Source organism: Montipora capricornis, chromosome 1 (genome assembly GCF_036669925.1).
Source record: "Montipora capricornis isolate CH-2021 chromosome 1, ASM3666992v2, whole genome shotgun sequence".
NCBI lineage: Eukaryota > Metazoa > Cnidaria > Anthozoa > Scleractinia > Acroporidae > Montipora > Montipora capricornis.
In genome coordinates, this window is record NC_090883.1 from 40508773 (window position 1) to 40533772 (window position 25000).

The 25000-nt window shown below is 39.4% G+C and overlaps 4 protein-coding genes across 4 annotated transcripts in view; 3 read left to right on the forward strand and 1 right to left on the reverse strand.

Moving 5' to 3' along the window:
- LOC138043777 (corepressor interacting with RBPJ 1-like) overlaps positions 1-8189 on the forward strand; it is an 11045-nt gene extending 2856 nt beyond the window's left edge. The window contains exons 5-11 of the mRNA XM_068890226.1: positions 212-270; positions 764-815; positions 2472-2531; positions 3566-3620; positions 4421-4524; positions 5268-5359; positions 6450-8189. Coding sequence (XP_068746327.1) covers positions 212-270; positions 764-815; positions 2472-2531; positions 3566-3620; positions 4421-4524; positions 5268-5359; positions 6450-6909 — 882 coding nt within the window. The 3' untranslated portion in view covers positions 6910-8189. The remainder of the gene's footprint in view (positions 1-211; positions 271-763; positions 816-2471; positions 2532-3565; positions 3621-4420; positions 4525-5267; positions 5360-6449) is intronic.
- A 134-nt stretch (positions 8190-8323) lies between these two features.
- Positions 8324-16313, forward strand: LOC138043773 (polypeptide N-acetylgalactosaminyltransferase 13-like). Its single transcript, XM_068890213.1, has 9 exons — positions 8324-8829; positions 9503-9675; positions 10123-10498; positions 10771-10888; positions 10972-11144; positions 13507-13663; positions 14265-14369; positions 14479-14625; positions 15874-16313. Exons 1-9 carry the CDS (start codon positions 8438-8440, stop codon positions 16060-16062), a joined length of 1830 nt encoding a protein of 609 aa, XP_068746314.1. The 5' UTR covers positions 8324-8437; the 3' UTR covers positions 16063-16313.
- Positions 16314-17678: 1365 nt separating this feature from the next.
- Positions 17679-24880, forward strand: LOC138043745 (tubulin beta chain-like). Its single transcript, XM_068890164.1, has 8 exons — positions 17679-17865; positions 18375-18483; positions 18593-18703; positions 19404-19648; positions 20301-20513; positions 21002-21279; positions 23093-23309; positions 24508-24880. The coding sequence occupies exons 1-8, from the start codon at positions 17809-17811 to the stop codon at positions 24613-24615; spliced, it is 1338 nt and encodes a 445-aa protein (XP_068746265.1). The 5' UTR covers positions 17679-17808; the 3' UTR covers positions 24616-24880.
- Positions 24475-25000, reverse strand: part of LOC138043752 (uncharacterized) — a 9216-nt gene continuing 8690 nt past the window's right edge. Inside the window, exon 10 of the mRNA XM_068890174.1 lies at positions 24475-25000. This exon is cut by the window's right edge and continues 732 nt beyond it. The gene's annotated coding sequence lies outside the window, so the exon portion shown is untranslated.

A 25000-nucleotide genomic window follows, 5' to 3' on the forward strand; every position in this document is an offset into this window, starting at 1 on the left:
GTTCTTTACCTTAGGTAATTACAAAACAAGATCAAGCGTTGATCTAGAGCACCTCTTTCTGGTTTCCAAAATGAAAAATAAATTACTCAATCTGCACAATCTGCAATCTGCACGGTCTGCATTTTAACATGACCAGTACAACAACGTGATTGAATGATCTTTTATGTCAAGAAGGTTTTTTGTTGTTGCTGTTGCTGTTGTTTAATGGCAGGTTGAGGAACAAGAAGGTGAAGTGAAGTTTGAATGGCAGAGAGGAGCTCCAAGAGAGGCGTATGTGTATTAGTAAGCTTCTGCTTCAATGTATGTCTACAAATGAAAGGCAGCTTTCATCGCAAGATTAATTTTTTTTCAGTTCACAAGATAGGAACATTACAACCGTGTGTGGAAATTTTGCAGATGATACCAAAACATAAATGATCATAAGCCTGCAGTGTAAGGGCTGATTTACATGGTATGATTTTTGTCGCATACGACAAGCTTATATGTCAGGCTTATGACATGACTTGCAATTTGCGTGTAGTCCAGAAAAAATGTTGTAGCATTTTGAAACATGTTTTAAAACACTGCGACAATCACAAGTCATGTCGTAGGCCTTTCGTAAGCTTGTTGCATGCGCCAAAATTGCACCGTGTAAATCGGCCCTAAGAGGTCTAATTCACTATTACCGTATATTATGTAATGAATGTTTGGAAGACTGGTCAGATTCATGAAGGCTTGGTAAAGTAAGTAATTCTGCTAACATATCTTAAATCTTTAACAACAGATATGCCAAGAGCTTAGGGATTGAGGCACGGGATCAGCCATTTGGAATTGCTGTAAGCACTGTTGTCATAAACATACAAGGGATTGCATGTTTTGGACAGACCAACACTTTTATTACTCATTAAAAGTTTTGTGTTCATTAAGCTCTTCTATTGCTCGTCGGTGTGGGCAAACACTTCTAAGGCTAATATACATAAACTCCAACTGGTCCAAAACTTTGCTGCGAGAATTATTCTGGGACTTAAAGAATTCGATCATATTAGCGAAGGTCTTAAGTCGCTAGGAATTCTCAAGGTAAAAGATAGACTAGATATCAATGATGCAGTGATGTTATTTAAATGCCTTAACAATCTCACACCCAAATATTTATGTGACCAACTACAAATGAGATCCTCTGTATGTACCAGGGTAACGCGATCTGCAAACAACCTAAATATTCCTTGTTGTCACCTAGCAACCGGACAGCGTCGCTTTGCATATAGAGGTGTAAAAATCTGGAATGGATTAAGTAATGACTTGAGGAACTTAACTTGTTTAAATGCATTCAAAAGGAATTTAGTTAGACAATATTTAAATATTTCAGAATAAAAACTAGCGATAAAAAACGACGTTTCGATCTCTCTGAGATCATTTTCAAGTAGTAAAAGAAGCGAATAAAATCTGCATATATAAGTACAAATTAAGACGTGAGAATGTCCAAAGATAAAATATGTAAATACAAGCGCTAAAATGTAAGTGTTAAAATATTAAAATACTATATAAATAACTTGCACGGATTAAATCTACATGACTGTTGGTTAAAACGCTAAAGCGTGAGTGTTAAGATACCAAAACGCTATAAAGAACTATATAAATAACTTCGCACGGATTGAATCTGACTGTTTGTTCAAAGTTGGTTTAAGCTCCTTTATAAAAAGCATTTCGTAGATGAGGCAATCGAATTTACTTTCGCACTTTCTCGTCTTCAATCGGGAATCACATTAAAGAGCAACATGGAACAGTCCCGAGTGACATATATCATGACTTTAAGATCTTGAGAAAGTGCGAAAGTAAATTCGATTGCCTCATCTACGAAATGCTTTTTATAAAGGAGCTTAAACCAACTTTGAACAAACAGTCAGATTCAATCCGTGCGAAGTTATTTATATAGTTCTTTATAGCGTTTTGGTATCTTAACACTCACGCTTTAGCGTTTTAACCAACAGTCATGTAGATTTAATCTGTGCAAGTTATTTATATAGTATTTTAATATTTTAACACTTACATTTTAGCGCTTGTATTTACATATTTTATCTTTGGACATTCTCACGTCTTAATTTGTACTTATATATGCAGATTTTATTCGCTTCTTTTACTACTTGAAAATGATCTCAGAGAGATCGAAACGTCGTTTTTTATCGCTAGTTTTTATTCTGAAATGTGTTTCAAAAAAACTACTTATAAATATTTAAATAAATTATGTTAATATACTTGTTCTTAATTACTATATTTATCTTATTTATACTCTTAGAGAATATCAAAGTTAGTATGTTCATATCTTTGTTCTGAATTATTGTTCTTTTTGTAGTATTGTACTGAAAAGCCCTTTTAGGGAGTTGCAATAAAACGTATGTATGTATGTATGTATGTATGTATGTATGTATGTATTGTAGACAAAATGAGTCAAATATGATACAAATTTGATGTTCTCTCACTGGTTCTGTTTCCAGGTGCGTAATGTAAAATGCATAAGATGTGGGAAATGGGGTCACATCAACACAGATAGAGAAGTAAGAGATTAATAAAATCAAGTGAAAGGGCTGGTGAATTAGGAAAAGAATGTGTTTAAATAATAATGAATAATTTATCAGTTTCAACACAGGCATACTCAGGCTGAAAATATCCTAGCACTTCAAACAAGTGCTAAACTTCTAACCATCCGATTGCTATGTTCTGGCAACCTTTGCATGTCACGAACACCAACAACAAATTTCTTTCTGTAAACAAGTTAATTTTGTCAATGTCCTGAACAAAAGAGAATTCATTTTTTCAACAATCAAGAAACCTTTCCACAGTTCTTGAAATAAATAAAAAAAATTCCAGGTTGTCTCTGTTTCAAAAGCCAGGCAACCAAACCCGTGAATTAGGTTGCCCTGATAAATCCATGGTTCAGCCCACTAGGAAACCCCCCCCTATGATTAACTGCACTCTGTGTTGAAATGCAATCTCATAACTATGGAGCTTGAGTATCTCATAGTTCTTAGTGTGAGCCTTTGGTTTCGGCAAATTTATTAATATTATTATTATTAACTTCACGCCACTATTGGACATAGACAATACAATTTAAGCAACATGTAAGTTGGGTGCTACTTGTGATTAAAATTAATTATTCGGTTTTTTTATTTTTGGTTGGGTTTTTTGTTGTTTTTTCCTCAAGCAACCAGGCTTTAAATTCTACCAGAAACTGGTTGCCCGGTAAACTTTCTAGTTGTCTGGGATGGCCGGACGGCTGCTAATTTTAAGCTCTCCTTTACATGGCATAATGTCAGAAGACAATGTGTGAGGAATCACTGAGGTATATGTATAAAGAGTCATTGCAGCTAGTAAACCTTTGGATATAACCACGTAAACTGAAAATAAAAGTTAATTCTACAGTTGTAAGGTTGAGTGTTTGTTAAGTTATTTTCAAGCAAATGTGTTCACGAATGTCCCTAGCTTGCATTCAGACTGGGTAGTCTCCTTTGTCTATTTTTGCTGCAAAGTTGATGTCTTGACACATTGTCTTAAGTTATTTTGTTGCTCAATCCTTTTTCTTCTTGAATAGTGTCCATTGTTCAACAAGAGTAAGAACGCAAATGTGGATCCAAGTCTGATTACAGGTATTTTACCTCTCCTTTACTCCTTTGCCCCATAAAAATACCACTAACTTATTCACGTAGATTTTTCCTCATCTATGGGGAACTTTTGTGGGTTGAAGGTTGAGAGGCTTACTTTTTGTATTCTTGGCATATCATTGTTTACAGATGTGCGGCATCTGCTAGCTCACCATTAATGTTGGTAATTTAAGTCATTCATAATTTCTGCTTCTTTAGTCGCTTGTTTTCAGTTTAGGTACTTTCAATGGAATGAAATTCTTGTTATCTCCATGCCAAAGAATTATGGTCCAATTTATCATCATCATCATTTTACTTCATAAGAACTTTTGGAATACACCAATATATATTTTTTCATTACAACTTTGGGTGCAGGGATGGCACAGTGGTGAGAGCACTTGCCTCCTACCAATGTGGCCCAGGTTCAATTCCCAGGCTTGACGTCGTATGTGGGTTGAGTTTGTTGGTTCTCTTCTCTGCACTGAGAGGTTTTCTCCAGGTACTCCGGTTATCCCTTCTCTTCAAAAACTAACATTTGACTTGATTTGTGTTGATTGTTAATTTCAGTTTGCAGTGTCCCCAATTAGTGCTCCAGCGCTAGAGCGACTAGACACTTAAATAAAGTTCCTTTCCTTTCCTTTTAATTGTGGATGTTTATTGTGTAATGCGCCCATAGGAAGGATGGGAAACTTGTTGCTTGGTGAGGGGCCTTAGGACAACTGAATAATCATTATCACTGAGTCCTCTGTAGGGTTCAAACCTGTGACATCGGTAACACCGGTTGCTATGGCTGTTTTTTACTTTAGACATAGCAGACCCAATGAGACTTCTGAAAGATATGCAAACTGAAGGACTCACATTAAAGCAGAACGTGTTAGGAAGAGTATTTGATCCATATGATCCAAACCAGGTAATGACTGGAATCCCTTTTTAAATATCTATGGGATGAGACACCCAGGGTACATTTTCAATTCCATCCAGCATTTGGCCAATATTGGACAATCATTTGAGGAGTCCAACTTGATTTTAGCGTCACAGGAGTTGGTTCTGCTGTTCTCGCATTCCTGCTTCGAATGTTCCAAACGTTTTGCACTGTGTCATCTCTTGCAACTTGTGTTACAAATTTGTGGTGTCATCCCCATGAGATCATGATAAAGTTTCAAGAAACGTTTTCCAGTTTAACACCCTTCAAATAGCTTGACTTGCATCTTGCAAAAAGTGGTGACACTAGTTGCCAGATAAATTGACTCGTATCATAGCACCCGCGTTCATGACCAACACTCAGGGTCTGAAAATAACTGAGGGCAAAGTGCTGCCTTTGTAATTACATCCGCAAATGGTTAGACTTTCAAGTCTTCTCGGATAAGGACTATAAACCGTAGGGCCCGTCTCACAACCCTTCAATGTTCATAAACTCTGTGGGACAATAAAGTTCCCACACACTAGTCGAAAAGAGTAGAGCATGGAGTTCCCGGTGTTTTGGTCTGGTCGGATTGAGGGCCACAGATTCATTAGCCATTGGCTATTACGTGGTACCGTAATAAAATAAAGACTTCACTCACTCAGTCCCGCATTGTATTATCTCAATGTCTCCTAGGAAACGTTTCCAAGTTTCTCAGATTTCATTCAAAAATAGTTACTTTCGTCTTTTAGCAAATTGTGGCATCAGACAACGACGATGAAGATGACGCAGAAGCCGTTTTTCTGGCTTCCCTAACAGACAAACAGAAGAAAAAACTTCTGAGGTAATCGGATAAGGGAAGGGGGGCCTGGACACGCCACCCGTATAAGGCATACTAAAATGGTCACGTGGCATAAGATCACGTGTCCGATTGTTAAGTTAAGCACTCAACTGTTGAAAACTTGAAACGTTGAAATATTTCTGTTAAATGCTGTCATTGCTCTGAGTCGGTAATTGTTTGGATCACTTTCTTAGGTAATGGTTGTCATTTGTTTAATGATTCATGTACAAAGCACTAGTATTTTCTCAGTATTGTTCTGCGCAATACATTTTGCCAACGCAGGAATAGGTAGTTCATTTTGAAACTGAGTATGCTTTAAGCTACAGAATGCGAGTTTGCGAAATAAACTGTGTTTCAGTCTTATTTTAAGAGCATGTTTCTTTTCTCTTATGAAGTGTCAACACTTTGAAAGAGTTGCTAACAACAGACGGGAAAAGCCAAGAATTCGTGACGTCCCCACTTCAGATTCTTATGTTGGAGACACCCAGAAGAGATTTTTGTCACAAAGAAGTTAATTGACCTCTTTAGCTTGTACGTTTTGTTTTTCCATTTCAGACCACGTGATGTTACTCCGGAGAACAGTTTCTTTCAAATATCGTCTTATGCACGTGCTTTTATACAAATAACTCATGAAGAAACAAAAGGAGAATGATCACGTGGTCTGAAATGGGAAAACAAAACGTACAAGCTAAAGAGGTCAAATGATAACTTTCACTTATCAAACGTGCTACTTTGTGAAGTTCTTGTCGACTTTCCTGTTCAGACAAATCAGAAGAACAAAACTATCAATTCTAGTAATAGCAGAGTTGGCACTTTTCGCACGCTTAAAAGTGTAGTCAATATGATCAGTAAAAAAATCCTGTTTGTTTCATCTGAATCACTTTATTTTAAAAGTAGCCGAGTACATTATTTTTGTCGTGAAATTTTCACGTTCTTCGTCCTACTACATACCATCTCTGCACCGTTAAACTTATTCATTGCGCATGTGCAAATGAAAAAGTTTGAAGATCTTAGTCCATCCTGAAAAGCGCTCTTTTCGTTTTTATCCGGAGGTAAAACGTGTTAATGTATCATTTGCTTCGTGTTTTTGTAGAAAGCTGGATAGACTAGAGCAAGAGGAGATAGAAGCGCAGAGTGGTCACAAGAAGCACAAAAAGAAGAAGAGAAAAAGATCGTCAGAATCTCGCACTGTCAAGCACGACAAAGAGAGTGATTCATCGGATTCTGAGCCAAGGAAAAGCAAAAAGCCGAAGAAAAAAGCAAAGAAAAGAAAGTCAGGGGAATCTGATGAAAGCGACTCAACGTCAGACGATCAGGTGGAAACAGATCAAATGCAGGGAAGAAAGTACCCACGAGAAAGCCACGACAGGACGCTAGATAGACACCACAGCGAGACACACACACACTCAATTAAAAAGGACAGGCATAAAGACTACCACGATAGGAAAACGCTATCGAGAGATGATAAGAAATTGAGACATTCGGAGAAGGACAAAGATTCCCCCAAGAAGCAGAGACATTACAAAGAGAGGGACGGAAAGGAAATGCGGTGAAGAGGGACAGAGAACAGGCACAGAAGCTCGTGGAAAAGATAGAAAAATTAAGGGGCACGCTATACAAGAGTACATGATTGCAAATAAAAAGGAAAGAACGCGATACGAAAATGTACATTCAGGGGACATGTGTCGGTTTATACAAAGAGAAAAGAAACGAATGAGATAACAGCGTGTTTTATTATTATGTATGAACGAAAGCAATGTGTGATGCAAGAGTTGAGATGTGATTACCTCTGTTATCGCCACTATAATTTTTAGTGCATGTCGGACGGTCTGTTCGGGACAATCAGTGGCGGCATTTTAAGCGGACTTCAAGAGAACCAATCGACAGTTTGTTCGAGGGATTGAAACTGATTGTGCCCCATCACGGGCAACCTTTCATTTCTGGCCATAAAGAGTGACAAACAACATTTTCATCTTATCCAGCCGTTTTTATTGGGCCTTGATCCTTATTGCCAAGGGTTTGACAAGTTTTCTTAGCGCTTGTCAGTCCTCCTCTCCAGGGTCTATCATGGAAAGCTGAGAAACGACTGTTGGAACGAGGTTGCCCCTCTTCCAAGCGGTTTTCTACTCCAATAAGGCTATAGCTTTACTTCAACGTACGTCTTATTCGGCTAGATTGTAGGAAAAGAACAAAGAAAAAAAACTCTTAAATGTGAGTGCGTCAAAACTGGATCAGCAAATGTGCCACTATCTTGCGATCTCATGCGGTTGGTGAACGTGGGCTGGGATGATTATTCACCGGCATAAATGATGATTGTAGGATGTTAACTATCTTCAAAAATTCTCTGTTTTAAATTATTTCATACGAAAAATGCGCTAAGTAAACGATGTTTGAGCACTTTTGTTTTCCTCGGAGAGCGAACTTGCTTTAAATTGTTTTTATTTCATTTTTGAGGGTTCAACTGAACCACCTGAAGCAATCCTTGAACTGGCCACGTCGAGGCGAGATTGACGGAATTGCAAATTTTTGCTCATAACTGTAAAAAATCTAACCACTTAAGGTAGAACAATTGCATATGTAGTGCAGATACGTTTTTCATAACAACTACAGAGGAGGGCTGAAGGTCTTTCTCAGGTTCGTTGTGTATTCATCATAAGTGTCCAACATGATATGTAGTAACTGCTTCAGTCACAGCCTTCCAAGTGCTCTAGAAATCAAAATTAATTTGTAATCTAGGAAGGAGGAACGTCTCTCCCTTCCTTCTGTTTTTCTGTGTTAAGCAGGTACCAGAGAGATCCTCGAGCATCTTTTGAATAAACACAAGTTCAACAACTAGTGACCACATGAATACTTCATGAAACGAGTTTCTTCGGTCTCTGTTGATTCATCTTTTGAAAGCTGTTATGTCCTTCCTTACAGCTTCACTACCCATTTTTTAATTCTCTTGTGTTGAAACCCGTAAAAGTGTGCTTGCTACTAAAGGATCGAAAAAGGACCAATTCTTTTTCTCGTGTCACTGCCCCGGCTGAATGCTGCGTGCAACAATTATTGGTGAATTGCACTACAAATTAGCCCCTGATCATGAGAAACCGAAGACTGTTTATCAAAGTCATTACTGTGACTTCTCTTTTCTGGCTTGCAGTGGATATATTATACTACCTATCAGTTGTGAACAATCAAGTGAATTTATTCAACGCAGAGTCGTTTATTCCGTCACCAAATGTGAACACAAATGGTCCCGAAAAGAGGTCACGCGTCGAAAACGACTTAAAACAAAGGGGACGAAAATATTCGAAATTAGAGCCTTACTTTACGGAGGTAATTCAAGGACTTGGCGAAAACGGGGAAGCAGCGACCCTACCACCTCGTTACAACGATGAGGCTGAACAAGTGTTTGACAATCATTCCTTTAACGTCATCCTTAGCGACCATATCAGCCTTGATAGGACTCTTAAAGATGTCCGAGGACCAAAGTAAGTTTAATTTAGTCAATCATTTTTTCAGAGCCGAATAGCACTGTTGAGACGCACTTTTACCTCCGGATAGTTAAAAAACAAAAACAGATTCATACTACCGGAGACATTGGTAGCCGAACCTCCATTATTTTTCAGTTTAACTTATTTTGCACTTTATCCATCTAGGCTGTATGTGTATTTGTTAAAAAGCAAAGATCGACCAACGAAAAGCAAATTTGAAGAGTCAACAATATTAATTGTAAATCGTCAGAAACTCGATAGTCTATAGGTCAATCCAGGGAATCCATGACCATAGAACACGAGTAGAGTTGACATCAAGAACTGGATCACTAGAAAAGTAGGAGTGAGACATTTCCCCCTGCTTAGTGTAAGAGCCTGACGCCTGACGTTTTTCCTGTTTTGTTTGTTGATTTTGTTTACCAAGTTCATTATTTTCGATCTTCTTTTGATAGTACTTTGAATTGAATTGTACACTGACTACTTTATTGACTGTTCACGTAACTCGCATCTGCGATGATCATTCTCGCTTGGAGACTTCGAACACTGTAGGTGTTCAGGAGATTTAATTTCTATCAAACGCCTTCCTCTCTTTGGTCCTTGTCATGTCTCAATCTGCAGCGTTTTAATGAAAATCATTTGAAACTAAATAAACTTGTTTATATTTTTGCAGGTGTCGTGCTAAACACAAGAAATATCCTACTAAACTACCAACCACAAGCGTCATAATCTGTTTTCATAATGAAGCATTATCTGTGTTGCTTAGAACAGTGCACAGTGTCTTGAATCGTTCGCCTCCTCATCTCCTTGCAGATATTATTCTAGTGGATGATTTCAGTGAATTTGGTGAGTTTTGTGCCGTTTATGTTGCTGCTGCGATAAAAATTGAAACGACAACAACTCCAGTGCTTTAGGTAAGATTTCACACTGCGAGTCTTAATTGACCAATCAGATTCTTCAACTCGGATACGTCACCGTTTCAGTCACCCTTGACCTGGATGCAAGTAATTAATAGGCCATTTTCGAAATTTGATAGTGAGGCAGTGAGGACTTTAAAGCAATAGAAACACGTTGGAATGAATGTGAAAACTATTTACGTATCATCCACTTTCCTTTGTCTTTATCTTCATCTTCTAAACCTCTCTTCCAAGCTGAATTTTAATATATCGAAAAAGGCTTATTGATTCATTGCAAGCTCTGTTGAATGACACTTCCACGATTGTAAAATGGCTGAAAAGCACTCGTACAAGTTTGATCAAAACGTGTCTTTGTTTTTTTTTTCTCACCCAACAGAAAATCTTCAGCAATCACTTGAGGATCAACTGCAGCAATTCGAAAAAGTCAAAGTTATTAGGATGCCACGGAGGGAAGGTCTGGTACGAGCACGGTTGCGCGGAGCTGAAATTTCTCGGGGAGAAGTTTTAACTTTTTTGGACTCGCATTGCGAGGCTACAGAGGGTTGGCTGGAACCACTGTTAGTAAGAATTGCGCAGGATCGATCAAATGTCGTTTGTCCGGTTATTGAAGTGATCAATGCGGATGACTTTGGATACCAAACATCGGATGTGATTCATGAAAGAGGAGGGTTCTCGTGGGATTTGTTCTTCACGTGGAAAGCTATTCCCGAAGAAGAGAGAAAAAGAAGAGAAGATGAGACAGACTATATAAGGCATGTTACGAATATTTAAGGTTTAACATGTAATTAGATTTTTCCACTTTATTGTTGTTTTAATCACATCATCCTTTTCGCGCTGACCTTCTGTGGACGCAAGCAATAGCTAGAGAGGTCTCGAATTTACACATGCGGCCGTCTTGCATGGTATCATGTCTACTTACTCAGTTGCTTTCCTCCATTGCGTTTAGTCCACCGTTTGAAAGAAGACGGAATTTATTGTCCTCTCTTAAAAGGCAGCGCGGTTTATCAAGTTTATTATTTTCTAGGAGTCCTACCATGGCAGGAGGCCTTTTTTCAATGCATAAACAATATTTCTACGATCTAGGATCTTATGATGATCAGATGGACATATGGGGAGGAGAAAACCTTGAACTATCTTTCAGGGTAAGTATTTACCAAAAGGATGACACTCTTTGTGAAACTTGCCTTTATTCCTCTGCCAGTTAATTGTTTTATTTGGCCCTTAGGTTTGGATGTGCGGGGGTCAGCTTGAAATAGTGCCTTGTTCACGTGTTGGTCACGTGTTTCGTAAATACACATCTCCTTACAAGTTTCCTGATGGAACTGAAACGACCTTAGCAAAGAATTTCAACCGCTTAGCTGAGGTTTGGATGGACGAATACAAGGAAATTTACTACAGGTATGTATAAAAGTTAGGATATGTCGACAAATACCGAAAGACACAGGGATCAAGGCGATGCGAAAAGTCAGTAAAGACTTACAATAAAGTGGTCAGTTTCCAACAACGGTATCTGTGGTATCGCGTCGGCGGTGACAAGTGAAAGACGCACAAAAGGCGATCAACTGAGCCATTTCAATAAAGGAGAGGCAGTATTTTTTTTTTTCACGGGTCGCGCGAAAATAAAATGAGCGATTTGCTTGCAAACCGGGGTTGTTAATCAGAATCAGGGGTTGTTAATCAGAATAGTGTTCTTAAGTCTCCACAAAAGTATTGTGAAGACGCCAACTACAACCTCTTTCCAAGGTTCTCTCTTCCTGTCCCTTAGCACGCGACCAGATCCCGCTCCAGGGAGTTGCAAGAAGAGAAGCCCGGGACTTACGGTTTACCGTCATTACCCGAAGAGAATGTCTTGGCATTTGCACGTATGACTACAAAAGCAGCAAATTTTCCTTCGTTATTTAAAAACTGTAACTATTGGTCTGGTGCTGGCAGTCCTCATCGCAGAATGGACAACATTCGTATTCTCAGTATTGGATTGGAACTACAATAGCTTGCAATGGAGGCTAATGCGGGGAAATACATTAATAATAGGCACGCATTGCGTACGTGCGGTAGTGCAGTAACTTGACACAGTGCTTTATTCCATAACTGTCATCTGAGCTGCGTTTTGTTTTCCAAAAGATTCAAGTTGTCTTTGCGTAATATGTAGCTATAATAGTACAAAATTGTTTTGGTGTCGTAAATCATTATAGTGCTATGGTAGATGTCTTAGGTAAATAGCCCCCGAAAAGAAATACTAAACCCAGAAAAACTGGAGGAAATAAAAGGGAATCGAGAAATATTGGATTCAAGGCAGACATGAAGTTTGCTTCAACTTCTTTTTCACAGCAAGTTTAAGCGTGTACTCTGCGCGTACGACAGCTTTCCGCAACAAAACTTCACTGAAGTTAAGGCTAGTCCGGCGGGGTTGGTATCTGAATGGGAGACCTCAAAATATACGACTTGCTGTCAGAAACATAGCACCGAAAACTTTATTTTAAGGCTCAAAAATGCCAACTAAGCAAGGTACAGATTTTGCTAGCCTGCTTTATGCAAAACAAATATTGATGCAAAAGTAAAGCAAATATCGATACACAGTTTTTAGAAGGAGCAGAAGGAAATTTTCAGAACGGTCGATCGAGAATAAAAAAAATGCCACCAGCAACAAAATTTGCGACATGAAAACACATAAATTTCGTGCCGCGAATATAAAAAGTTACCATCAGCAAAAAACAGTCTGGGAGATTTTTGCTACGTTCAATTTTTCTATTATACCGTTGGCTTCACAAATAAATCGCAAAATCGAAAGTGATATTGATTTCAGCGGCCGTCTGTGATCAAGTTACTTTGCGTGTTACTACCAACTCAAGAAATAAAGAATACATCATTCTACGACAAATGACAGCAAGACACCTGGGTTTTGTTTTTGTTAGACTAGTTTGTTTTTTTTTTCTTTCTTTCAAGTGTTATAAAGTTCGACAAGAAATGTGCGAATTCAACACAAAGATCACAATTGTTCAACTCTCGAGGTTGACCAATGTTCACTCTCCTAGACGAGGTTATTTATCACCAGGTAATTCTATCGTTTTGGAAATAGAAGCTGCTTTGTTATTCATCAGCGTCACAAATTCATGCCGATTTGGGGGCTCATTTGTTAAAATTCAAGCACGCTTCCAACAGACCAGTTTATTTTCGTGATTTATGCACGCGCTTTGGGCCTAATTGACACCACGGACTCACACTCACTCACTCACTCACTCTTACAACCCGGTGACTTATTGTAGGTAAGTATTTTCATTTGAAAAGATTCCCCTGCATTAGCCTCCATTGCAAGCTACAACAAGTTGCAAAAATAGTGGAGACGCTTCACCTTCTTGGGGTGTTATTAATTTCCCTATTATCTCTCACACTGCAGCCCCCCTCCCCCCCTTATCAGTGTTGCTAGCAAGACAAAAAAATGTTGGGAACTTAAGCAGTCAACATTGAAAGGGGGAGAGGGGAGAGGAAGTGGGAAAGGTTTAAATTCTAGATACGCCGAGTATTGGAAGTTAGAAAAGGTGTTTTTTAATGAAAGTGTCTCAACAATTTTGCAACTCGTTTTAGTTCCAGTCCAATACTGAGAATACGAATATGGTCTATAACAACACTACTCTACTTGTGCGGTAAATTCTGGGTGATCATGAATGAAGACCGAAATACGACATAAGGTTTTGTTACAAAAAAAAAAACGAAAAGTCACAAGATGAATTATCCCAATCTCGATATCTTTTTTCTTCATTAGGAGAAAAAGTGAGGAGGAGAGGAACGTTGACATCGGTGATATCAGTGAGCGTCTCGCGTTACGAAAAAGACTGGGCTGTAAAAGCTTCAAGTGGTATTTACAGAACGTGTTTCCAGATCTGGCATCAGTGGATCCCAATCCTCCGGCTCAAGGCGAGGTAAAGTCCAAAATTAGTGCTCTCGGCTCGGCTTTTATTAACGCAGAATTTCCTCTTGAGTGTAGTGAGTGACACCTGTATGGAAATCGTGCTTATCGTGTCTTACTGGGCCATGTGATCGGTCTTAAATCTCACGTGATCTCCGGCCAATCGTCTCTCAACACTAATCGGACGCCATGCAAAAAGCGGATCGTTGCTAGCTCACCGACTTTGTTTGCGCTTGGCAATAATATCTTGTATTTTCCTTAAATCCAAATTGGTTTGCTTCACATTCTTGGACAAAGTAATTCCGACTACTGTTTTAGTTTTACCACACACTGAATTAAAAATTCAAGAAACATAACGGCCTTCTTCATAGCTCTTGGAGAGGCCTTTCACTTAACAGCCCTCAAGACAACAATTATTTGCCTAAAATCAATCAGGGTCGCCAAGCAAATACCTGCAGCCGGCAATAAGCGCGGAAAAAATGAGTAGCATCTCGTAATTCGTTCTTCTCACTGGCTAGGCCGAATAAAATGCAGTAAGCACACCAATACACAAAGAGATGAATTCGAGAAGCTACATCTGCCATCTTCTTGAAAACATGCTCTGTCTGTTTCAGATTCGTAATCCAGCGTCTTCCCTCTGCGTCGACACACTTGGGGAAAAGGGTTCAAGAATTGAGCAAATTGGGCTGTACAACTGCCACGGAATGGGAGGAAATCAGGTCAGCCGTTACCAATGACTAAAATACGACTACGCGTTTTTCTGGAAATGCTGCCTTACATCCTTGTTGTAGTTTTTACACAAGTATTGAAATTTTTGTGTCTTTTTAGTTCTTCACGTTTACAAAGAACAATGAAATCCAATTTAACGATGACAAGTGTCTAGATGCGCCGCGGGGTGATCCAGGAAGCCTCGTTGAAATGATCACTTGTCATGGACTCAAGGGAAACCAGGAATGGAAACACGACAAGAAAAAAGTAATAACAACGATTTAATTCTTTTAAGGCATCAATTAATATCAGGTATTCTAAAAAATATTTAAAATGCCATCAACAACTACATGCATCTACATATTCCAGCACTAGGCAAAGTCCCTTTTTGACTTATGGCTGTTTCTGCTTAGGTGGCTTCACACATCATAACTGATTAGAGTGTAATGTGAAGTGCTAGGTTTCTACCCCATATGAACCATGTGAGCGTTAGACCTACTAATGGAGATGGGCCCACACGAGGAAAGAGAAAAACTCTCACCAGGGTAGGAATTGAACCCACGACCTTCGGGTTAGATCACCGCTGCTCTACCGACTGAGCTACAAGGTCAGACGGGAGCCAGCCGTGGGAACTGAAGATGTTAAAGTCACGGCAATGAACATGTACAAGCACAAGGAAGGATTACGTTTTTGCAAACGTTGGCCGTGTAGCACTTACATTTGAACACACTTAACTGATTAGAGTGTACTGATGTGAAGTGCTAGGTTTCTACCCCATATGAACCATGTGAAAGTTAGCCCTACTACATCATCGTCATTTAGAGACATCACTGCATGCCAAGCCGGCCACTTCTGCTGGAGAACGAAACAAACATTTCTTTAACTAAAATTACTTAAACTGATTCGAAGCCATTGCACGTTTCTATTTATTTGAGATCGTGTTACGATAGCCCTCTTTGAATAGAGACAATGGCTTCGAATTAGTCAACATCTATGACATGATTTTAGTCCCCTCAAGAACTAAATGAACTTAAATGGGCCATTTACGAGTTCTTGTTAGTCTCGGTTTCGAAGTGAGTCTTGGTGCTCAACTATTGTAAGGGAAATGAGTTTGATTTGCGTAAGAATACGCAACTCATTTACATTTGAATGGTTGTGCACCAGGGCTCGCTTTGAAACTGAGGCATGCAGCAACTCGGAAATGGGCATTTGACGTGAGATAACCCTTCTTCACATTCACATTTTTAATTGTGCTTGATTAAGTTCGGTTGAGCCGAACGAAAGATTGGATTTTTTAACATTGTTTTTTTGAACTCCGAATACTGAAAATTATTTTATTCTTAAATCTCAGCAGAATGGTTCCGTCGAATCCCATTTTTAGTTGTTTAGCAGGAAACTAAGTGACAAATAGGATAGAAAAACGAAGCCTCTCTTATTGCACTGAATGAAAGGCAGTATGAAAACACCATCAATTGAGATTCATCGACATGGATGTTAAGACGTTTTATTTTTCAGGGAACTATTATGCACGTGTGGACCGAGACATGCTTGGATATATCAAAAAACAGACAGAACTTGGTTGATAACCCTTGTAAAAGGCGTAAGAGATCCCAGCAATGGAGATTTTCGCGCTACCAGAAGTTAAACTCTACAAACGAAGAATCAACTAAAGATTTGCGAGGAATGGAAGACTCACCTGAATGAGTCAACAACAAAAGGTCGCGTTCGTCAGTTTTACATGCGCAATAGAACACCATTGGCCACTTTTGCTACGCAATTACCGATCAGCAGGAAGAACCGAGTCTCTTGACTAATCTCGGAAGCCAGCAATCCTTACAACTTGATGGCCACTCTCACTAAAAAAGCCATTTTATGGTTGCTTAGCTCTAATTTATAAAGTTATCAGATTTTTACAAGAAACTTAGATGGTCATGTGTATTTTCGTGTCTTTCTATTGCTCATCCTTTATTTACCCCAACTCAAGAGCTTTAAATATAGTTACATAAAAAGTAATAATACAGTGGTACGGAGAGGGCTGACTGCCTGGAAGAATTGTTAACTTTTAAAGGTGAAGAGAGGCAGCCAGAACGGCACAATAGCGAGGAGAATCCCACTTATGGTCAAAAATGCACGTAATTACATACACGCCCAATTTTGATATACACCACCTTACCCTTGCCTTTACCTAAGCATTGTGGGATTGAAATGCGGACAAACATCACTAAAATGTCATTGTCTTAATTTGTCCGCATATTAATCCCACAATGCTTAGGGCGCTAGATAGTGACGCCAATTGAAAAGAGTGCTATTGTAAGGGTTAGGGTGAATTGTCTGCATTCCCAGTCGCGAGTGATGTTGAAGTTGGGGAGAAGAGCTAGGGGACACTTTGTGACGCTTATTGAAATCGTGGTACATCTAATTACCCGCTGGATATAGAGAACGCAGGGCTCTTCTGATCGTCCTTTCGCTCATTCCCTCCTCGCCTCACACCATATTTCCTCCTGGGTGTCCGAAGATGGCGCTTTCTCAGCGTTTGCCGTATTGAACGATTTATGCAGTTCACACAATCTCTGTTGGAATCTATTTTCACAGAGCCACAGGTGTTACTTCTCAAAGGGGAAAAGTCCGCGCTCGAGAATGATGCCAGTCGTAAACCCAGAACTTGAGAAAAAATGTGAAAGTAAGGGTTTATTGTGACATCACCAATCATTTCTAAAGCCACACCACTTAACAGGTCTTTGTCAATGCGCCATCTCTGGCTGACAAGGTTTCAAAATACTATGAATTCGATAACTTGGCTTTGCAACACAAAAGAACTTTGAAAACAATCCACTCGCCAGCTGCATTAATTTTAAAGGTATTAAATATTTTAACATTTTTCGGCTGTTCTTTTCAATGTTGGCCAGAAAATAATTCATTGATTTAAGGATCTCAAATCTACTTCTGTTCAGAGGGCAAAATCGCTGAGATTGCTCTAAAATTAACAGTGAGAACACAAATAATCTTGAATATGCACCCCACGCAGAAATAAATCACAAAATGAGTTTGATTTAAGCCATTTTTTTCAAACTTCGCAACAATGCGGAAAAACCCGAAAGCCACGAAATTGTGATAGTGATAACACATCGCCTTTTTGTCGCAAGAAAAATTATTCCTTGATCTAAATCAGCTGTACTGAATTTCAGAGGGTTAGTGATATTGACTATTATCTTTGAATTTTTAATGGAACATCGCATTTGTGAAAAAAGCTGATGAAATCCACCAATGGGGTCAATTGGCAAAGCGGTGTGGAGAATTTGCAGAAATAACACAAGAAATGCCAAAAAGACGCGCCTTTGCAGAAATGATAAAACATTGTTCTCGCCACACCCTTTGTGAGGCAAACTCCATAAGACAAGTTTTGTGAGCGGTTCAGAGAAGAGAGGTCTTGACTTGGTATTTTTAGTCACTATGCGAGAAATTGTCCATCTACAAGCCGGTCAGTGCGGAAATCAGATCGGGGCTAAGGTAAGCAAGATCATCTTGATCTCTTAACTGAACGTTCCTGAGGTTTTTTTTTTTTAACGAAATAAAAAACGTGAATAGCGCCTCTTGTGAAAAAGAAAGACAAGATTGTAAACTAGCGCGAATTACGTAAACTGAGGGGATATGCGGCGGGGACTTTTCGTTCATTTTCAAAGACAAATGAATAATATGACGTTTTGACCTTTACCACACGGCTGATATAAAAAAGGTCTAAAAATACTTGTATGCAGAGAGTGAATGAGTTAAAGGAGATGTTTACACAAAGGTTACATTTAGTCTTGAAGCAAACTTGAACAAAATTTTGACACTCGATCTTTTAATGGCAGAATAAACAGTACTTTTTAACTCCAACAAACCAACTCAGAATATGCGAAACATTATCGTGGACGAACTCGCTGACGAAAAGCTAAGTTCGCAGCTTTTTGGATCAAACAATACCAAATATTAGTAGTTCACTTCTCACGTATTGATCGCATAATTTTCCCTCACAGTTTTGGGAAGTGATTTCGGACGAACACGGGATTGACGCATGCGGAACATACAACGGTGATTCAGATCTTCAGCTGGAACGAATCAATGTTTATTACAATGAAGCTACTGGTAAGGAAATCAATTTCTCGACACCTAAGATGAACTGACCATCCACCATCTCGTTATTCAGTGCAGTGAAAGCTGAAATGACTTCTAAAATCTCTCTCACACGCGACAGGTGGAAAGTATGTTCCGCGAGCTGTCCTCGTGGATTTGGAACCAGGGACCATGGATTCCGTACGAGCAGGTCAATTTGGACAGCTGTTTCGACCCGATAACTTCGTATTTGGTGAGAATTTAATTGAATTAGCGATTATCCACTTTTTCGTACTATCAACCACTTTGCTTGAAAATTTAAAACACAAAAAGAAAGAGCGACAAACATTAAAGTTAACAATATTCAAATTATATTACAAAGCCGAAATAGGCATAAATAAAGAACGAAAAAAAATCACCGTGAAAAATAGACAGGACGCAGTCACTGAAGAAAATTAATATTGACTTCCTTTGGTAGCGAAACAAGGAAAGTAGAGCAACGTTTCACCCAAGAGCTTTGATTTTAATCGTTTATTGAGCCCTTTGTATTTAAATTTAAGAAAATTTGAAAACGTAACGAGTTTATTCAGTTATAATCAGTGGTAATCTGCATGATAAAAAGTGTGTTCTTGTGGATGCATTAGTTGGCGCACAGCTGTCTGTGGTCTCATGATAATCGCTATCTGTTGGTTGAAGAGACGCTAGATTTTTTGGCATCTTTTGATAAGCTCTTAAAAGTTTTTCAAATAGCATACAGCGTGATGGGAAACTTACAACGTAAGCACTCGTGCTACAATTCCACGCGAGCTGCAATCAGTTCTGATTCTCTGGTCTTACACGATCTTCTCAGTGATTCATGGTGTCACACAAACCATGTCCAGTTCAGGGCTTCGTAATTAACACGAGCAATATCGTTTGGGAAATACTTCACGTTTGAAATATTCGTATGACAGGTCAGAGTGGAGCTGGAAATAACTGGGCGAAAGGGCATTACACTGAAGGAACCGAGCTGGTGGACTCGGTACTAGATGTCGTTCGTCGAGAAACTGAAGGTTGCGACTGCGTACAAGGCTTTCAACTAACGCATTCCCTTGGGGGTGGTACTGGTGCAGGATTGGGTACCCTTCTCATTTCGAAAATTCGAGAAGAATATCCTGACCGGATAATGACGTCATTCAGTGTGGTGCCATCGCCCAAGGTATGTGAGTGAAGTGAAATTTAGAGAATGATAATTAACATAAAACAGTTATTAAATACCGACTCGCAATCCTTCACATCGTGGCATGATACGAAAGGACTGGGAACACCACAGGTTCGGACTTTCCGCAATTCTCTAAAACATTAAACATTGCATCTTTAGGGAGTAATATGATAATGTCATTCTCCAATTTGCATTTTAATTTAAACTGACAAAAACAAAGGATCAAATCGCCCGAGCAACTGCACTTCGGGTAGTTCTTAGTGTCAGGCCTTCTTGTAGTGTACGAGTTGACTCAAAATTCGCGACGACTTATTTCATTGCCAAGATACATGCAGATAAACCTTTTCAAATTCGAGTGCTGGAATTTGAATTTAACTTTTAATAGTGTCGATAAAGAAATAAGATATATCGGTTACATTCCACTTCTACTCTCGTACTAACAAGCACTCTTTAGAGACAAGATCACTATAAATTTAGTACGATATTCAACGTTCTTCCCGATTTGTTCTTTTCATCCTTATTTCGTCTAATATGTAACAGCTTGATGGGCTTCTAGTAACAGTGAAACGTCCGTTGTAGTCGTCTTCCTTCTTTTAAGGAGGGAATTGTAAAATCGTTCTTTACGAATTGTTGTCATTTTCTCGCTCAGGTTTCGGACACAGTTGTCGAACCGTACAATGCAACGCTGTCTGTTCACCAGTTGGTTGAGAACACAGACGAGACTTTCTGTATTGACAACGAGGCTCTGTATGACATCTGCTTTCGAACACTCAAGATGACCACGCCCACATATGGGGACTTAAATCATTTGGTATCCGCGACGATGAGTGGAGTAACAACCTGTCTTCGTTTCCCAGGCCAGGTAAGAAAGACTGACAACTAAAGACAACAGAATTTGCTCCTCCTCCTGCTGGCTTCTGAGGCTCTCAGTTGTTCCAAAACCTTCATTTCACGTTAACTTAAGGTTCATATCGTTCATTAAAGAGGTTTCACCTTCGTTTGTTGCCAAACAACGAGCATATCATCTTTCTCAGAGGTACATCTTCCCATCAATAGATGCTTTCAAAAAGTAAAGACTGAATGTAAAGAAGTCTAAACCGAGGCAGAAGGGCAAAGAAATCATTGAACGAGCGAAACATGGGGCTGATTATACAACCATCTCCTCCCAGCTTCCTCTTGCCCCTCTTCAACAAACTCTGCCCATCCCTCTCCCTAAAAGAGGGGATGGTAAGAGACCTTTTGGACACAAATAGAACAAGGAAGGTAAGAGCCCAAAGTATTAAGAGAAATATCTTTATCCCAACAAATGAAAAAACTGCAAGTTTAATAATGCATCACTTCTCTCAACAGTTGAACGCCGATCGCAGGAAGCTTGCTGTCAATAGGGTCCCATTCCCTCGCCTCCATTTCTTCATCCCAGGCTTCGCGCCACTAACCAGTCGTGACAACCAGCAATACCGCGCACTGACTGTAAGCGAGTTGACGCAACAGATGTTTGACAATAAGAACATGATGGCGGCATGTGATCCCAGGCACGGCAGATACCTCACAGTGGCCGCCATGTTTCGTGGCAAGATGTCCATGAAAGAAGTCGACGAGCAGATGCTGAACATTCAAAACAAAAACAGGTTTGTGACATTCTATCCCAGGCCATTACCGAGTGCTAGTGAGCCTCGTTACAACAATAAGCACTGCCGCAAATCTATTCAATGAAAAGACTGAGCTGATTTCGGGATACTGGTCTACAACAAAAATTTATCATAAATAACTAATTACTATTATTATTTAATAAATATTTAAAGAGCTACTTACTTAAGCCTTCATTTCAAAAAGACACCTGTTTTTGTGACTGAAATTTTCCTAATTAATCGTCTGCCATTACTAACTTAAAAATCGTGAGAGAGCTGGATCGAGGATAAGATCACGTAAAACACTCACTAGTTTAAAAATGCAATGCGTGTGCACGCGCCTATATTAATATGCAGCAGGGAGTTTCGAGCTTTCAGACTTTGCTTAAATAAATATAATAAATATAATAAAAAATGCTTTCTTTATAGTAGAAGTACACGTAGCTATCAAGCTAGTTTACAGGCACTCCTCTGTTAACAAGGTGAAAGTAACAACTCAAACTTAACAGAAACATTATTAAGAACCCCAACTGGCGGGAGGCAACCAGTTGGCTATTTACAAAGCAGGGTGGAGTTGAATCAGGGACAACCGGAAATGAATCCAAGCCAGAGGTTAGAACGGGATTTGAACCCGGAGGAGCCGCATGCAAACCCAACGCCCTAACCACTGGACCACACTGCCTCCAAGCTGCGTTTACACGCTGCAAGTTTAAGCTGGTAAAGACTTGTTTCCATATCTCAAAGTGCCCTTGGACGTGAGGTGCCTGGGAATGAAATTAAATCACTGGAATCGGAATGCTAACAGTTAAGCCTAAATATTGTTTTACGCCTAATTAGGCCTAAGGTTAGCATTTCTAAGGGGTTTGGTCTTTTTCAACAGTTACATTATAACCTCAGTCTGCATTTTACACTGACCGATTCCAGTGATTTAATTTCATTCCCAGGCACCTCACGTCCAAGGCCACTTTGAGATATGGAAACGAGTCTTTACCGTTTAAGCTGCAACAAGTTGCAAAAATAGTGGAGACACTTCACCTTCTTGGGGCGTTATTAATTTCCCTAATGGATTATCTTTCACACTGTAGCCGCCCCCCCCTCCCCATCAGGGTCCCCAGCAAGACAAAAAAATGTTGGACATCTAAGCAGTCAACACTGAAAGGGGAGAGGGGCGAGGAAGTGGGAAAGGTTTAAGTTCCAGCGACGGCGGGCATTGGAAGCTAGATAAGGTGTTTTTTAATGCAAGTGTCTCAACAATTTTGCAACTTGTTGTAGCGAGTCTTTGATGCCATCTCATCCTCTATCCAACCTCCAATGGGTCAGTCTTGATGGTGAGTAAATGGCAGACCGAGAAATCCAAAACTTGCACTTAAAGAAAATAGGCTTTGGAGAAAATTCGAAGATCAATAATTTGCTAGTCAGGTGTCAAGCAAACACGCTTTCAAAATCTAAAGGAAAAAGGGAAGTGAATTTTTTTATCATAGTAGCACTTTAAGAATTATTGGCACCAGAAACAACCAAGTGGTTAGCGAGAAACAGGCGTCAGTCGGATTTAGACATGTAAATTTGTAACACAGAGGTACAATTAAAAGAAAAAAATAAAATAATAATACAGAGCATTGCTTGCCCCGAAGTGCTTTGCTAGTTGCGGGTAATGCCCATTCCTGACCAATATGAAATCTGTATTTCTTTTTACGTTGCCACTTGCAAGATGTCCGTCTATACAAGTATCTACGCTCAAATAATAGAATAAAGAATCTTAAGAAGGAAGTGCGGAGATGTAACGACAATTTCTATATTCTTCTTAACCTTGCAGCACGTACTTTGTGGAGTGGATTCCGAATAACGTGAAAACTGCGGTATGCGACATACCACCTCGCGGGCTGAAAATGTCGGCTACTTTCATAGGCAATAGTACCAGCATCCAAGAACTGTTCAAGAGAATTAGCGAACAGTTTACCGCCATGTTCAAACGAAAGGCTTTCCTTCACTGGTATACTGGGGAGGGGATGGACGAAATGGAGTTCACTGAGGTAAGGGAGGGGTATGCAAACAAGGAACTGAATGTGGTCGTCTACTTATAATAGGCAACTGAAGATCAATGAAAACGACATCAACAATGGTAGTATATATAAATGGATGATAGATAGGTAGATAGGTAGTTTATTAAAAACTGCATCGCAGCCAAAGGCTGAATTACGCAATTACTTACAAATGCTTTACAATGCTTAAAAAATTACAAATGAATCCTAGATAATAAGTCAAAAACTGATTATTTCGACAATATTAAAAATTCCATATAAAGTATTTATGTTAAAATATGTTAACTTATTAAGTATGTATATATATGGGATAAAACTACAGCCTGGACTGTTTGGACATCGCATATATATAAGTGTTTTGGAAGAAGTGTTTTGGAAGACATGTTTTTAAACTTCTTGGCATTTCACGGTTTGAATAGCGTCTCGGAACCAGCTGAACAATCAGAAAAAAAATTGGGAAGAACGATGTTTAAAATAGGAAAAACAACTAAAATTAGCGGGATTTTTTTTTATTACCGTGACTTTCCCAACAACTTGCGATTTAATAATTTCACGTCGCAGTATTCGCACAGAAAGAAGCTTCAAAACGAACGCGAAGTACTTAAATCACAGGTGCCCCAAGCTGATACGCACAAAAGTTATGAGGATTTGTATTGAGCAATATAACTGTATTTAAAAGCGAAAAGAATGAGCGAGTGTTGAATAACGAAAACCTCCGTATCTCGGCTGATCTCTGCAATTTATTGTTTTCTGTGTTCTTCCAACGTTTTGAGCGATTTTTAAGGGGGATTTTGGTGTCGTCAGAATAATGCAGGGTGGGAGGCGCGGTGGCCTCATGGTTAGTGCGCTTGACTCCGGATCGAGTGATCCGGGTTCGGGGCCTGGCCGGGGACATTGCTTTGTGTTCTTGGGCAAGACACTTTACTCTCACGGTGCTTCTCTCCACCCAGGACGAGGTGTATAAATGGGTACCGGCGTAATGCTGGGGTTAACCCTGCGATGGACTAGCATCCCATTCAGGGGGGAGTATAAATACTCCTAGTCGCTTAATGCTACTGAAACCGGAGATAAGCGCCGGCCTGATGGGCCTTCCTAGGCTCGTAACAGAGAGAGAGAGAATAATGCAGGACAAGAAAGAAGGACTCCAAAATCGATTATGTTCATTCAACGTTTTTAATTCCGTCCACAGGCAGAATCCAACATGAACGATCTTGTGTCCGAATATCAACAGTATCAAGACGCCACAGTTGAAGAAGACCAATTTGACGAGGAGGAAGAAATGGCGGATGATGAGTGACTCCCAGGTGTTCGTCACGCGTTCGGCGGAATGATTACATGTGGGCTTCACACTAGCTAGCGCAACCGCGATATTTTCTTTCTTGCATATGAATTTCTATGTTGGTAAAATTGTTGAAAAATTGCACCTTCTGCCAAGTTTCATAACAACAAAATTTCTTTGAATTCACAGTTTCCGTATGGTGTATACCAGCTACAGTAGCAAAATATTGTATGTAATAATAGTCACTTATGAAGGTTTTATTAAAGATATTTAACTCGCCGAACTTTTGAGAGAATTTCCCGTTTAAGAACTCTCTACCTTCACCTTATATGCAATAGGGCCACTTTATTTTGAAAGTGTAAATGTTGTTTGTTCTCTATTCTTAGACTTGAACTACAATTTA